Genomic DNA, 13,218 nt, shown 5'->3' with positions numbered 1-13,218 from the left:
GGTTCTGAAATAACAACCAATAACGTTTGGGGCGTTTGCACTGACCTTTTCCAGACACAGGCACTAGATAGCAGATACACAGATAGACCCAGGCTGCTCCGCTCCCCTGCCCCCTTCCTTCCCAGGAACACATTGTGAGTTTTTGTGCTTTTAGACGTGGGAGGGGGGATTGTTACTCTGTACAGATTTTCTGCTTTTAAAAACTTCTAAATTAGTTTGTTTTCTGAGTCAACGATGCTTTTTCCTTTTCCTGGTTCTCCATGGTATCCTCTAAGGTTGGTACTGAGAAGCGAAATAAATCAATGAAAGTAGAAATAACCTGAAAAATATCTATCTGTGGATGAACAGTGGCCACTCTTTGATTCTAATGCTTTTGTGGACATTCATTAATAACAAAACAAGCACAAAGAAAAACAAACCAACAGACAAAAAACCCTATCCTTCTGAGAATGAACATGAAGGCTATTGTACTGTTGTTTTCATTGACCATTATCCAGTGCAGATCTCCCAGGAGCAGCACCCTGGCTCTTCAGCATTCGGGTTAGGAACTCTTTCGTCAGTCAAGAGCCTCGCTTGTAACTCTCCAAAGCCTCTCCAAATGGCGGCTAAACGAGAGAGCAGTTTGTGTACTTTAGTTGTATGAATGCTCTAGGCCATGATATCAAGCAAATTAAAGAGAAAGGAAAAGAGGCACAAAACTGTTCCAGCTCATGGGCAGGTTCAGAGAGCTCAGTCTTCAAATCCAGCAAGTCCACTTGTGTTTAAATGGTTACAGTGTCCTCGCCAAGCCCGCTGCCAATTAGATACCACTACCAGCACTTTGTCTTTAATGAAAATGGGAGATTTAGGAATAGCAACTTTGGAGATTTTATTTGGTGATTAGAATTCTCTTTTCTTGCCAGGATTAAGCTTGCCTTCAAAGGTATTGTCTTCTTTAGAGATCTTCAGTTTCTATAACTTTGGTGGCTTCGGTGTGATGGCCATTTACAAAATCATCCCTCACCTTAAGTTTTCCACAATTTGAGATCTGTTAACGAGATAATTAGGGTCCTTTGTATTATAGATTGGTTTAACGTCATCTTAATCCAAAAGTGCCCTGTCAGCCAAAAATTGTTAAAGAAAATAACGTAATCTTGGAGATTCATTAACCACAAAATTAGTCTGTTTTCTGAATGAGAAAAAAGTTTGTCTGGTTCTATTCCAAAGAGCATTCTGGCAACCATACATTGGACCAAAGTTGACAACGATAGAAATGACTTGGTAAAGTAATCTTAGTGGACAGTGACCATTTTGTAGAATCTTGCATTCTAACTCTGGTGGAAATAGGGAAAAAATAAGTTATTTGTTGTTAATAAAAGATCTTCATTCTCTGTAGGAATAAAATATGCTCAGTCATTTAGCAGTGGCATGATATTTAAAATTGTTATTCTCCCTTTGTATTTAGATCTTTCTCTGGCATCAAAGGACTCCAGCTGAAAGTTAACCTCCAGCCCAATGACAATTACTTTTTCTATGTGAGAGCCATCAATGCATTTGGGACAAGTGAGCAGAGCGAAGCTGCCCTAATTTCCACCAGAGGTACTTTCTCCTTTACACACAGTGAACTACGTCTAGATATTCTCATTCCTTCTCTTCCACCACCCAGAGAAGACATCCGAGAGAGCAACTGCTTAAAGGCCCCAACCTGCTGGCCATGCTAGGTTTTTGGCATAAGGACCCAAGATTGGTCAAAGGTCACGATGTTTCTTTTGTTTTTCTGGTTTAGAGGTTCTCAATCTTGGCTACCCATTAGCAGTCTGCTAGGGTGCTTAAAAAATACCAATGCCTGGACCCCACTCCGGAGATCCTATCTAATTGATCTGGAGATGAGCTCTGACCTGGGTTTTTAATCCCCCCAGCTGATTCTTGTTTGCCTCACAATGTGCTGTAATTTGTGGGTATGTTTTGAATATTGTGTGTGTTGGGGGTGGGTGGGATGGGGATACTCTTGTTACACTGTCTTCCAGTCTTATTCTTCTGTTTATTTGTTTGTGCCTAGCACATAGTTTGTACCAATTAATGTTTGTTGAGTGAATGAATGAATGCATGAGTAACTCAAGGAAGTAATAAAACTGTTCAGTGACATTTTGGGGAAACTAGCCAGATGATGCCAACAGAAAATATTTGGATATTCTCAATTATTGTGAAAAGAAATGAGGAATGGAAAAGTGATCACATGATTATCTTATCCTAGACTCAAAGATGGCACAAGATTGAGGATGGTACATTAAGTGATTTGCTTAACCAGCAAAAACTTGTGCATGTGCCTCATTTGTGGTGTAGTTAGGGCCAGCCTGATGTTTATTGAGAGAAGACATGAGAGATGCCTGCCCAGAAATGTTTTCCCTACAGTCCCAGTCTGGTGCCTGTACCTGCCACGTTAGCACCACTCCTTCAGGTTACAGCAGTGCATCTTCAAACTTGATGTGCTCATGAATCTCCTGAGGGCCTTGTTAAAATACGGATTCTGACCCAGTAGGTCTGGGGTAGGGCCCAACATTCTGCATTTCTAACTAGTTTCCAGGTGATGTAGGTGCTACTGGGTCAAGGAGCACGCTTTGCACAGCAGAGTGAGCTCCAGCCCAGGAGACGCACCTGCCTGGCCAGGGAGGGGTACCCAGCCGCTGGCACTCGCTAGTGCCTTATCAGGGACCAAATTTTCAGGTGTGGGTCTGAAAACACTGGGCGGGGGTTTTGATGTCAGAGGAAAGGGAGACTAAGGTCTGACATATGGGGCTTGGCCCAGGGACAGCACTTGACATCGTGGCGACACTATACTCCTGTTTTCTTAACTGCGATAGGAACCAGATTCCTCTTGTTGAGAGAAACGGCTCATCCTGCGCTGCAGATTTCCTCAAATGGGACAGTGATCAGCTTCGCTGAGAGGAGACGGCTGACAGAGTAAGTAGAAGAACCTACAAGATGCCTCTGCAGTAGTCTTCTGAGGGCATGGCCTCCGTGTGGCCTCCCCTGAGCATATTCTTGGTTTAACGAAGCTGCCTGGATGTGTGGTATCGAATGTAAATGTGTGCACCTCCGGACAGTTTGGTTACGGTTCATTACTAGGGGAAAGTGACAGAGATAGTTCATAACTTGGAGCGAGTGTCCATATTATTACTGGAAATATAAACACAGACGGTTTTGTTTAAAACATAGGCTGTGGTAAGGCATTATCTCTGGTTTAGTGAAAAAAGGGTCCAGGTTAATTCCTCTATTATTTTCAACAGCAAATCAGATTTTGTATCCATCCACTTGAAAAGGAGTAGAGGAGAATGAGATTTTGTTGAGTTTCTAGTTCGGGCCACATGCGGGGTTTTCAGACTTTCTTGCCCCATTCCCAGTAGCTCCCACAAAAAGAAGGATCCAATTGAGGAAGAGCCAAAAGCTGAGGGCCCGGTGGGGAGACATGCTCTGCAATTTGCCTGCAGTCTCTCATGGTTATTTCGAGGGTCAGAATGGTCAAGTGGGAGGAAGTATGGAAAGGCTTTTGAAAACAGTAACACACGTGAACCCCACACTGCTGCTGGCGCTGATGTGCTGGTGTGGCTGTCCCCAAGCTCGCACAATAAAGCACTGAGCTGGCCAACGGTGACGTGTGCTGTTTTCCTGTCACGTGGCTATTCCACTGTTGCCCAGCTCAGGTGTTACCCGCTCCTGGAAATGGCCCAGCCTTCTCTGGGCCCTGGAGCCATTTGATCTTATCTGTGAGAAGGTCTGAGCATGGGTGTGGTTTGTCAGCCTCTCAGTCCTGATTTCCAGCCTTCTCTGGGCCCTGGAGACATTTGATCTTATCTGTGAGAAGGTCTGAGCATGGGTGTGGTTTGTCAGCCTCTCAGTCCTGATTTCCAGCCTTCTCTGGGCCCTGGAGACATTTGATCTTATCTGTGAGAAGGTTTGAGCATGGGTGTGGTTTGTTAGCCTCTCAATCCTGAATAATCCTCGAGCAGCAGCCCTATCTTCTGCATCTTTGAATCCCCAGAATCTAGGATGGAGCCCGGAACACTGCAGATGCTAAACATATACAAATGAGTGAATTCAGGAAAAAAAAGATTTAAGAAATAGATTGGGCTTTTCTGTCTTTTTGGATTTCTCAAAAAATCAAAAAGAAAAGAAATAGACTGGAGGTTGGTAAGAGTTCATAGATAATAACTGATGATAATGGTAATGCATTTTATAGAATTTTTTTTATTTATTATTGACTTGAAGATTAGCTCATAAATATCAGGCAACGGGGCTTTGCTCAGAGAGCAAGGGCCTATCAGTAGCCACCTCTCTGAAATGAGGTTTTTGGGTAAAGACATGAGAAAGTGAAATACATTCTCTTGCATGAATCATTTTCTCATCTGTTAAAGGGGAGAGGGAGAGGGTGCTGACTGAATATTAACGCTGCTTAAGTTAAAAATGCTTCCTTGCTGCCTCAGCCATTTCAAAGCAAAATTGAGCAATTCATGCAAACAAGGTCACCCATCAGCGGTTGAAAGTGCTTTGGTTCATTTCACCGTGCCTGTTATAAAAATAGCTAAGGTGAGACAAAAAGAGATCTTTGAACAACCTCAGGTGCACCTACTACCATGCAGAGAGGCCAGAGTCCCAAAGACAGTTGACCACAAACCTCTGCAAAGCTTGCTCTTCGCACCTGGTTAATTCCACGCTCCGCTCTGCTCGGGCCTCACCAGCTGCCTTGATATTCAAAAGCAGCACCTCATTTGGTCTTTGTGCCCAGTAAGGTCAGCAGACACTGGAACTCATTGTTAAAGAAGGTTTTAGAGACTCTTTTTTATTTTGCAAGTTTTGGAAGAAAACTTTGCAAGTCATGTTCTCTTGAAACTCCCCACCTGCCTCCCTTGTTTTTTCTCACTCTCTTTAAAAGCCGACATTGTGCCATTTCTTTTTGTCCTGCCATTATTCTAGTTATTTGCTGGTTCCCAGCTCCTTCAACAAATACAATGTACAGTGCATGCCTGCTGTGTGTGGCAGTGGAAATATGTCAAATGCATGTTGAGGGTGCGGGGAATTCTGTGGCAATCGGGTCAAGGTTGGGGGCACAATGAACAATGAATGTCTTTAGTCAAATTCCAGAAGTTTCCAAGGATAGAATCCTGCTTAAACTGTGCATAAGTTTGTGAATGTTGGTGTTTATGAGATAAAGGCTGGCAATTCCTGATCAACTTTGCCTACAGAATCCCATCAGTGCTGGGTGAGGAGCTGCCTGCCTGTGGCCAGCATTACTGGGAAACCACAGTCACAGACTGCCCAGCTTATCGACTTGGCATCTGCTCCAGCTCGGCTGTGCAGGCGGGTTCCCTGGGACAAGGGGAGACCACGTGGTACATGCACTGCTCTGAGCCACAGAGGTAAGCTGGAGCCCTGCCCCTCCCCTCTTAATCTAAGTGTCATGAGTTGATGTCTAGGCAGAGGTCTCTGAGGGCCCTGATAAATAGCATCCACTTCTCTGCCCAAGTTCTGAGCCAACTAAGAAAGAAAACAAAGAGTCAAGTATATGGAGACTAAACTATTACTCTAGTTCCTGAGGAAGCCAATTTTAGAGAATGTGGTTCATACCTGAGGGCAAGAAGGTTTCTTACATTGAACCTTATCAATAGACAGACTTATCCCCACTCAGAGCCGTGGCCAGGCCAGCTTCCCCACCTTGCAGGTCAGAGTTGGTCCCTGGAGAAGCAGAGAAGGATGTGTGTCCCCTTGGGAAGCTTATAACCAGGAAATAGGGAAGAGGAAGGGGCTACTGGGCCATGCATGGCCAGTTTTTCTTTCTAAACTCACTCCAGAGTTGGGAGAGACCACAAGGATAATGCTAAAAGTGCTCCATCCGCAGCGAAGAAGTCCAGAGGAGTGAGGAAGAAGTAGACCCCATACCGTCCTCCCCTTGGTCTGTATCAGGGTTGGCAAATTACAGCCGACAAGCCAAATATGACCCACTGCTTGTTTCGTAAATAAAGTGTTATGGGAACATAGTCTTGCTCATTTGTTTACCTATTGCCTATGGCTGCTTTTGTGCCACAGTGACAGAGTTGACTAGTTGCAACAGAGACTGAATGGCCCCCAAAGCCTGAGATATTTACTATCTGGCCCTTTACAGAAAAAGTTTTCTAACCTCTGATCTATATTATTAGTATTGTTTAGTTGGTTGATGTGAAAAAGCCGTTAACCTGTGTTAGTCTCAGAGAGCTAGGTCAAGCATGTTATGATCTGAATATGCCCACAGGATGGTCTAATAAAAGAGCGCTGGACGGGAGCCAGAAACCTGATTTTAGTCCTGGCTCCATCCTTGACTAGTTTCCTATTGGCTACTCACCGGAAGCTGGTTAACCCTTGAGCATACCTGATATGCCTCATCTGTCTTGTCAGGGGACAGTGTTGCCTGGTCTGCTACCTTTCCAGGTGGTGAGGATCACATAAAGTCAGGTACAGGGAAGAGCTCTGAAGTTGTAAAGTGTCATACTAATGTGAGGCATTATTCAAATGTAATGCTTAAAAAAAGAAGAGTGCTCACAAGTTCTCAGAAAAAGGCCCACAGATTGGGATTTTGCATATCTCTGGCTGCACATTTCTTTCTGCACTCGACTTGACAGAGTTTGATTTTCTGACATGGTTCATAAGGACACCATCTCCAGGAGTTATTTAAAGTCACATTTCATCAAGTCAGAGCAATTATGATTAATTGATGTTCAGTGCTGTGCGATGCTTAAGGACCCAGCCCCTGCCCAGAGTTTAAAATCACTCAAACTCAGAGTTTATAATCAGTAGATTCAGAGTTGGAGCTAGGTTATTGGTTTCATGAAAATTTCCTTAGACACTTTAAGAACACAAACCAAAGACTAGCCTCCAATAACAAATTTTGAGACTCTAGAAAACAGAATTGCAGGTTCTGTAGATTGTGGGAGAAAGAGTGTGCCCACCTGTGTGGTCACAGCACAGAGAGGTCAGCTCTCAAGTGCCTTCATGTCATGTTTCAAATAGAGCACCCTTGGCCCCTGGGACGCCGAGAGAACTGCTGTGGCAGACCCTCCTCTGTTTTTCACTTTTTCCGGTTTCATGATTTTAAACCAAACTGTATGACTCTTGATTCTACTTGTGTAGAATCCAAGCTTTAAGATGTCACAACTGGAAAAGAGAAATAAAGAGAGTCTGAGGAGAAAGAATCAACTGGATTTCTTCCTGTCCGTTCCTAACCTTTCCACCCCAGTTCCTCATTTACCAGTTTCACCCACAGCCAACTGCCTTACTCTTCTTCTAGTGTCCACTCACTCCAAGCTATCCTCTCTCTCACCACTGGCAAATATTTCTAAAACACATTTTCATCATGTCCCTTCCTTTTCTGCTGAAAAACTACCAACATCTACAGTGGTGTCTGCACTCAGGTGGGACTGCAGCAAAAAGGGAAAGCCAGGAAGAATGCAGCCAGGCTGGGGGATGAGGAGCCCTGAGGGGAGAAGCCACCAGGGTCGAAAGGGGTCTGGGCTCAGTCTGGGCCAGCAGTGGGATCCACAGGGGTGGGTCACCTGGGGTGGGGGCCCTGGCATGGCAGATCCAGGGTCACGCGGTTGTCAAGAATCAGGCTTCTGGGTGATCCTTGTTTGAATAGGGACCAGCAGTCCCAAAGAAGGGCAGGCAAAAGCTGGGCAGGAAGTCAGTCCCCAAGCAGACAGGCTTGGTTTCAGGCCAGAGTGCAGGTTGGAGAAGGAACTGATGTGCTCAGTAGGAAATGGAGGCAAAAGCAGGGCAGGGCAGATTCCAGGCCCTGCCAGACTGGTGGAGCCAAGGCTTCAAGGAATGTCTTTCCCTCCTTGGCCTCCAAGATGGGGGCTGACCAGGGCTGGGCCTGTGGGCACCAGGCAACTTCTAAGCAGAGGTAGGGAAATTGCTCATTTGGGCATTCAGAACCCTCTAGACCAGTTCTGGGCAATCGAACATTCTGCAAAAATAGAAAAATGGTGTCACATGTAGCTATTGAACACTGAAGAACTGGATTTTGAATTTTATTTAATTTTACTCAATTCTAATTTAAATAGCCACATGTAGCTAGTGGTTCCTATATTGGACAGGGCAGGTCTAGATCCTGGCCCCTGACTTACCTATCCATGTAATATCCTCAAAGTCATTCATTCACATGTCCCCTCCAAACCTGACAGGCAGATGGTGATGTTTTCTATGACATAAAGGCTTCTCTGCCACCTCATGATTGCTTCTGCTCCCCCACTTCTTGGATTTCCCTCTCCCTCTTTTCCACCTATCCAGTCCTGACCGTTCTTTTTGGCTGAGTCTGAGCCTTCTGCTCCAACAGCCTTCTGTAAGAGCCCCAGCCTACCCTGCTGCTCCCCATCATTGCCACCTGCAAGCTTTGTCTGCTCTACAGGTCCCAGAACTTCATAATGTTCTGACATATCTCTCATTAGCAAGGCATCGAAAAGGTCCTTTGTCATTGTGTAAGTCTTGCTTGTCTTCCCATCCCCATGAACCTCTGCCCTATCCCATGAGCTTCATTCTGTAATGAAGTTGCCAACTTGTCATTCTCTAAATCCACCTGCACTCAACCTTCTGGGCCTTCAAGACAGACATCACAGGTATTAAGGGTCCTGGGCCTTCTCTGCCATATCAGAGCCACTTACCCAGAGTCTAAGGCCCCAGTCTGCCCAGTGTTGCTGGGCTTCCATCCCTGAGACCCACCATATCCACAGGCCTTTCCTTCATCTCTTTTTTTGTCTTCCATATCTCATTTCTTCCCTTCCCCTGCTTTCAGGCCCCACTCTGAATTTCTAAGACTGCCAGGAGAAAACTCTGAACTTGTGTTACTTTTTGCACAGAGCAATTTAGCTTCTTCTGCTCAGCAGTTTCTCCTTCCCAGCCTGGCCTTGAACCTTTCCTTTCACAACCAAACAGATCTGTTAAATGTGTTTAACACTTTACCCATCTGTGCCCTGAGACGGACCTTTAGCCTTAGCCCATGTTTAAGTCATCAACAATTTTTCCCTTCCTGCTCAGTAGAATATGTGTTCCGGAGGGCAAGAACAGTACTCTGTGGTCCTTCATGTCCCCCGAGGGCCTACTACAGTGCTGGACACACAGATACACCCAATGAATACTTGTTGAATTGAATTATTTGAATTGAAGAGAGAAATCAGAGGCAACCCCCTTGGCTGCCAGGCTGCAGAAAACATTGAGAAGATGAAAAGGAAAGTCAGTTTGGGGAAGGGGGAGTGTATACAAAAGATGAAATGGGGCAAAAATAATGAAATATTTCTTAAACTTCATAAAGGCTCTTATATGTTACTTATAAATTTTTTAAACTGTAAAATTAATACATTTCATGGAAGGCAAGCCTATGGTACTTTTTAAAATACATGGCAGTCCCAAAGGAGTTTTATTCAAAAGAATGACACACCATGAATGCGGTAGTTAAAACATGTGGGCAGCTGGGAAAGAATTAGAATGTTGAGAAAAATCACAAGGGAGGCATATGTTGGTTATTCTGGGACTGCCTCCTAATGTAGAAGGAGCAAAATTATTAAAAATGCTTGTCTGTTGGGATGAACTACTTGTTTTAGCATCTAGGAGGGATCTGGTTAAAGTATTTAGGACAACGTTATTGCAACTCATTATTGTGAATTGAAGTTCATAACTGAAAAATTACATATCTCCAAGTGATTTTCTTTATCGTGTTCCTTCAAGATTTCCAAAGTTTTAAATTTCCCATTCTGTTTCATTTCAGATACACGTTTTTCTACAGTGGCATTGTGAGTGACGTTCATGTGACTGAGCGTCCCGCCAGAGTGGGCATCCTGCTGGACTACAGCAACCAGAGGCTTCTGTTCATCAATGCAGAAAGTGGACAGCTGCTGTTCATCATCAGGCACAGGTTTAACGAAGGTGTTCACCCTGCCTTTGCCCTGGAGAAACCTGGAAAATGTACTCTGCACCTGGGGATAGAGCCCCCGGATTCTGCAAGGCACAAGTGATCATTGGCTTTCAGAGTTTGCAAGAGCAATAATTCACATTTTGGGGATCTGTTGTTCTTTCCCTTGGGCGCTATACATCATCCAAAACATCTCCCCCACATTCGTACAATGATAGCTACATGCACAGTGATTAGCACGTGAGCAAAGGCACCAAGAAAATCTTGACTTTCTAGAACAGCGTGTGAGTAAAGAGGATGGAAGAAACAACCTCCACTCTTTGGTTTATATATGTTTGAGTTCTTCCCGAAATTAAAAGGATTTATACCTGACTTGGGAATCAAAATAGAGAAATGGACTTCCACCTGTTTTACTGGTAAAAAACCCTTGGATGGACAGGTCTGAGTGAAAGGAAGGTTGTACTATTAATATCTCCTCTGTCAAGAAACACAGATTTTTCCACAAGAAAAATGTCACCTCACTCCACTAAAGGATGATGAATCCTAATCATTAGAGAAAGTGTTGATAATGAACTAACCATTCTGCATTGATAATGAACTCTTTTGTAATAATATATACTGTAGAACACAAGTCTCTTTCCCCTGAAATTTTAATGTAGAAAAGTGCCAGATATTAGAAAAGTCCATTTTGTTAAATAAATGGTTAGAGTCTATAAAACAATGCATGTTGTGTGAACTTACTGTATGTAACTTACAGTCTGGCATCCTGGACCAGGATGAACTGCAGAGTAAATAACCATCACTCTTCAGTGGATACATTACTACTAATTTCCATGTAAGCATTTTACACATATATGTTTTAAAATCTAAACACTTTTGGGGCTGGCCCCGTGGCTTAGCGGTTAAGTGCGCGCGCTCCACTACTGGCAGCCTGGGTTCGGATCCCGAGCGTGCACCAACGCACCGCTTCTCTGGCCGTGCTGAGGCCGCGTCCCACATACAGCAACTAGAAGGATGTGCAACTATGACATACAACTATCTACTGGGGCTTTGGGGAAAAAAAGGAGGAGGATTGGCAATAGATGTTAGCTCAGAGCTGGTCTTTCTCAGCAAAAAGAGGAGGATTAGCATGGATGTTAGCTCAGGGCTGATCTTCCTCACACAAAAAAATAAAATAAAAAAATCTAAACACTTTTAGCCCATAGTTACAGTCAACTACCAGAAGCGGGGAATCTCTTTTGGCTGAGGTAAAATGCTTGGTCATTTTTAGATATTATATGGAAATCTCAAAATCTTCCTTAAATATGTGTACAAATTTGATAAATCTAGAATGCACGTCGAGATGATTGCTCTTGTTTTCTATAATATAAATACTTTGGTCGTATTTATAGATTCTTTTAACGTTATGCATTGTTATTTTCTTGAATCGAGAAATAATATCCTACTTGTGGGATATATTCTAAAATGGTTGTTTATTAGCTAGAAAAATCCAGACTGGATCTGTAGCTGGATTAATAGAGACCCTTCAAAGCGGTCACCACTCTGCTTGAGAATTACCGCAGCTGCTGGCAAGATGGATACTTAGTGAAAGAGGAGGAATAAGTTGCTGCTTTGTCCAGAACGTTACCTTCACTTTTTTCAGGCCTTAAAAGTATCATCATCAGGTTCTGACTGACCAGCAACCCATGGTCATTATTACTCTTTTTTGGCAGGAATATAGTGTAATTAAAAATAACGACAGTAGCAGCAGCACATGAATTTTAGAATTTGAGTTCCTCCGGAAGTGGACCTTGAGATAAAGGTTTAGTGCTGGTTGTTTACACAGGAGGTGATTCTGGGAAACACACGTGAGGAAGTGGGGAAAGTGCCAGGAAGAGGGCAGAGCCAATAAAGGACGTGTGGTATGCGTCGGTTATTACCCTGTGAGCAACGGGGGCTCACTGGAGCTGGGGGCAGCCCTGGAAACCTCTCGGAACATGCCAGAGGCTGGCATCTAACCACTCCTGTCCAAGCCCTATGGGGAGCATTAAATTCCCATCCCCACCTTCCCAGGTTGCCTTCCTTGCCGAGCTCCCATGATCCCCAGAGAGCCCTCAGACAAAGGAAATGAGAAGCAAAGGCGCCTGACAGAGTTGTCAGTGTGCTGACAGCTGTCTCATGAGTGAGCTTGGGGTAGATGGGGTAGGGCACCAGCAGCGTCTGCCATCAAGTTGGCAGCTGCTCTGATATTAAGGAGGAAGCTGTGATAATGGGAAGAACTAGGTTTGAATCTCAATTCAGCCCTTGCTAGGTGATGACTTTGGGCAACTCAGATTCTTTAGTCACAGCTTTTTCTCAGGATAATTGTAAACATCAGATTAAATAAGCGTGTGACATGACACAGCATTTTGTAGTTTATAAAACATCCTGACAAGGGACTCCAGAGGTCCTCTGAGTCCAACCGTCCATCACATCCAAATTGAGGGGCCTTCCTCTCTGACTCCGGGGCAGGTGGACGGGGGAAGGTAGGGCTCTGGGGTCAGGAGGTCCGTGTTTTAGCTGCCTCTCTTTGTTGACTGATAGGAATTTCCTGGTTGGATCCTGGGGGATTATTGCAGTGCAGACAAGCAGAGCAAAGTTAATGCTATTTCCCCACATTGTCAAGCAATTCTTTTCTCCTTGGTCCTCCTCGGTCCTCCTTCTCTGAGTCCATTTTTCCTCCTTCTTGCCCTTCCTCTTCACACCACACAGATCCTCAGAGAGAGGAAAGGAAGTCAGCAAATTTTGGTCAAAATTTCTCCTCTGGAAATCCATCAGTATTTATAAATTTAATAACATGTATAGCACATGCATCATCTCTTTTAATCCTCATCAGAAACTTGCACAGTAAAAATCGTTGCCATTTTATAGATGAGGAAACCAGTCTCGGAGCAGTTACATAACTTGTTCACAGTTACGGCCGGTAGGCGGCAGAGCGTGGATTTAGATACAGCTCAAATCCTGGGCTAAGAGAATAAGATGATTATATTTTGTTTCATTTTTTATCACAGATCATTTTTTCCACATGTATGTGGTGTGTGAAAAACTATGTGTGTGTGTGTGTGTGTGTATGTGTGCACTCTCTCTCACGCAAACATGTCCATATATCCATATGCGTGCATACATTCACACACATACATTCTCTTCCCTCGTGAACTGACCGACTTCCTTTCCAAACCTCTGATTTGTTGTGGATGCTGTCATGGGGTTACCTTTGATTCTTTCTTTGACGCCAATGACCTTGATTAGGATTCAAGAGTCTACAACATTCTATTTGTGGAGAAAAGACT

General features: G+C 44.1%; 1 protein-coding gene across 1 annotated transcript in view; it reads left to right on the top strand.

The window, feature by feature from the left end:
• CMYA5 (cardiomyopathy associated 5) overlaps positions 1–10,627 on the top strand; it is an 88,209-nt gene extending 77,582 nt beyond the window's left edge. Inside the window, exons 10-13 of the mRNA XM_087430132.1 lie at positions 1,445–1,578; positions 2,841–2,940; positions 5,220–5,393; positions 9,767–10,627. Of these exons, the coding sequence (XP_087286258.1) occupies positions 1,445–1,578; positions 2,841–2,940; positions 5,220–5,393; positions 9,767–10,013 (655 nt within the window). The 3' untranslated portion in view covers positions 10,014–10,627. The remainder of the gene's footprint in view (positions 1–1,444; positions 1,579–2,840; positions 2,941–5,219; positions 5,394–9,766) is intronic.
• The last annotated feature ends 2,591 nt before the right edge of the window (positions 10,628–13,218 follow it).

This window comes from Ceratotherium simum, chromosome 4 (genome assembly GCF_057802395.1).
Source record: "Ceratotherium simum simum isolate JZ-2026a chromosome 4, ASM5780239v1, whole genome shotgun sequence".
Lineage (NCBI taxonomy): Eukaryota > Metazoa > Chordata > Mammalia > Perissodactyla > Rhinocerotidae > Ceratotherium > Ceratotherium simum.
Note: the sequence above shows the minus strand (reverse complement) of the source record. Positions and strands in the feature narration are given on the sequence as shown.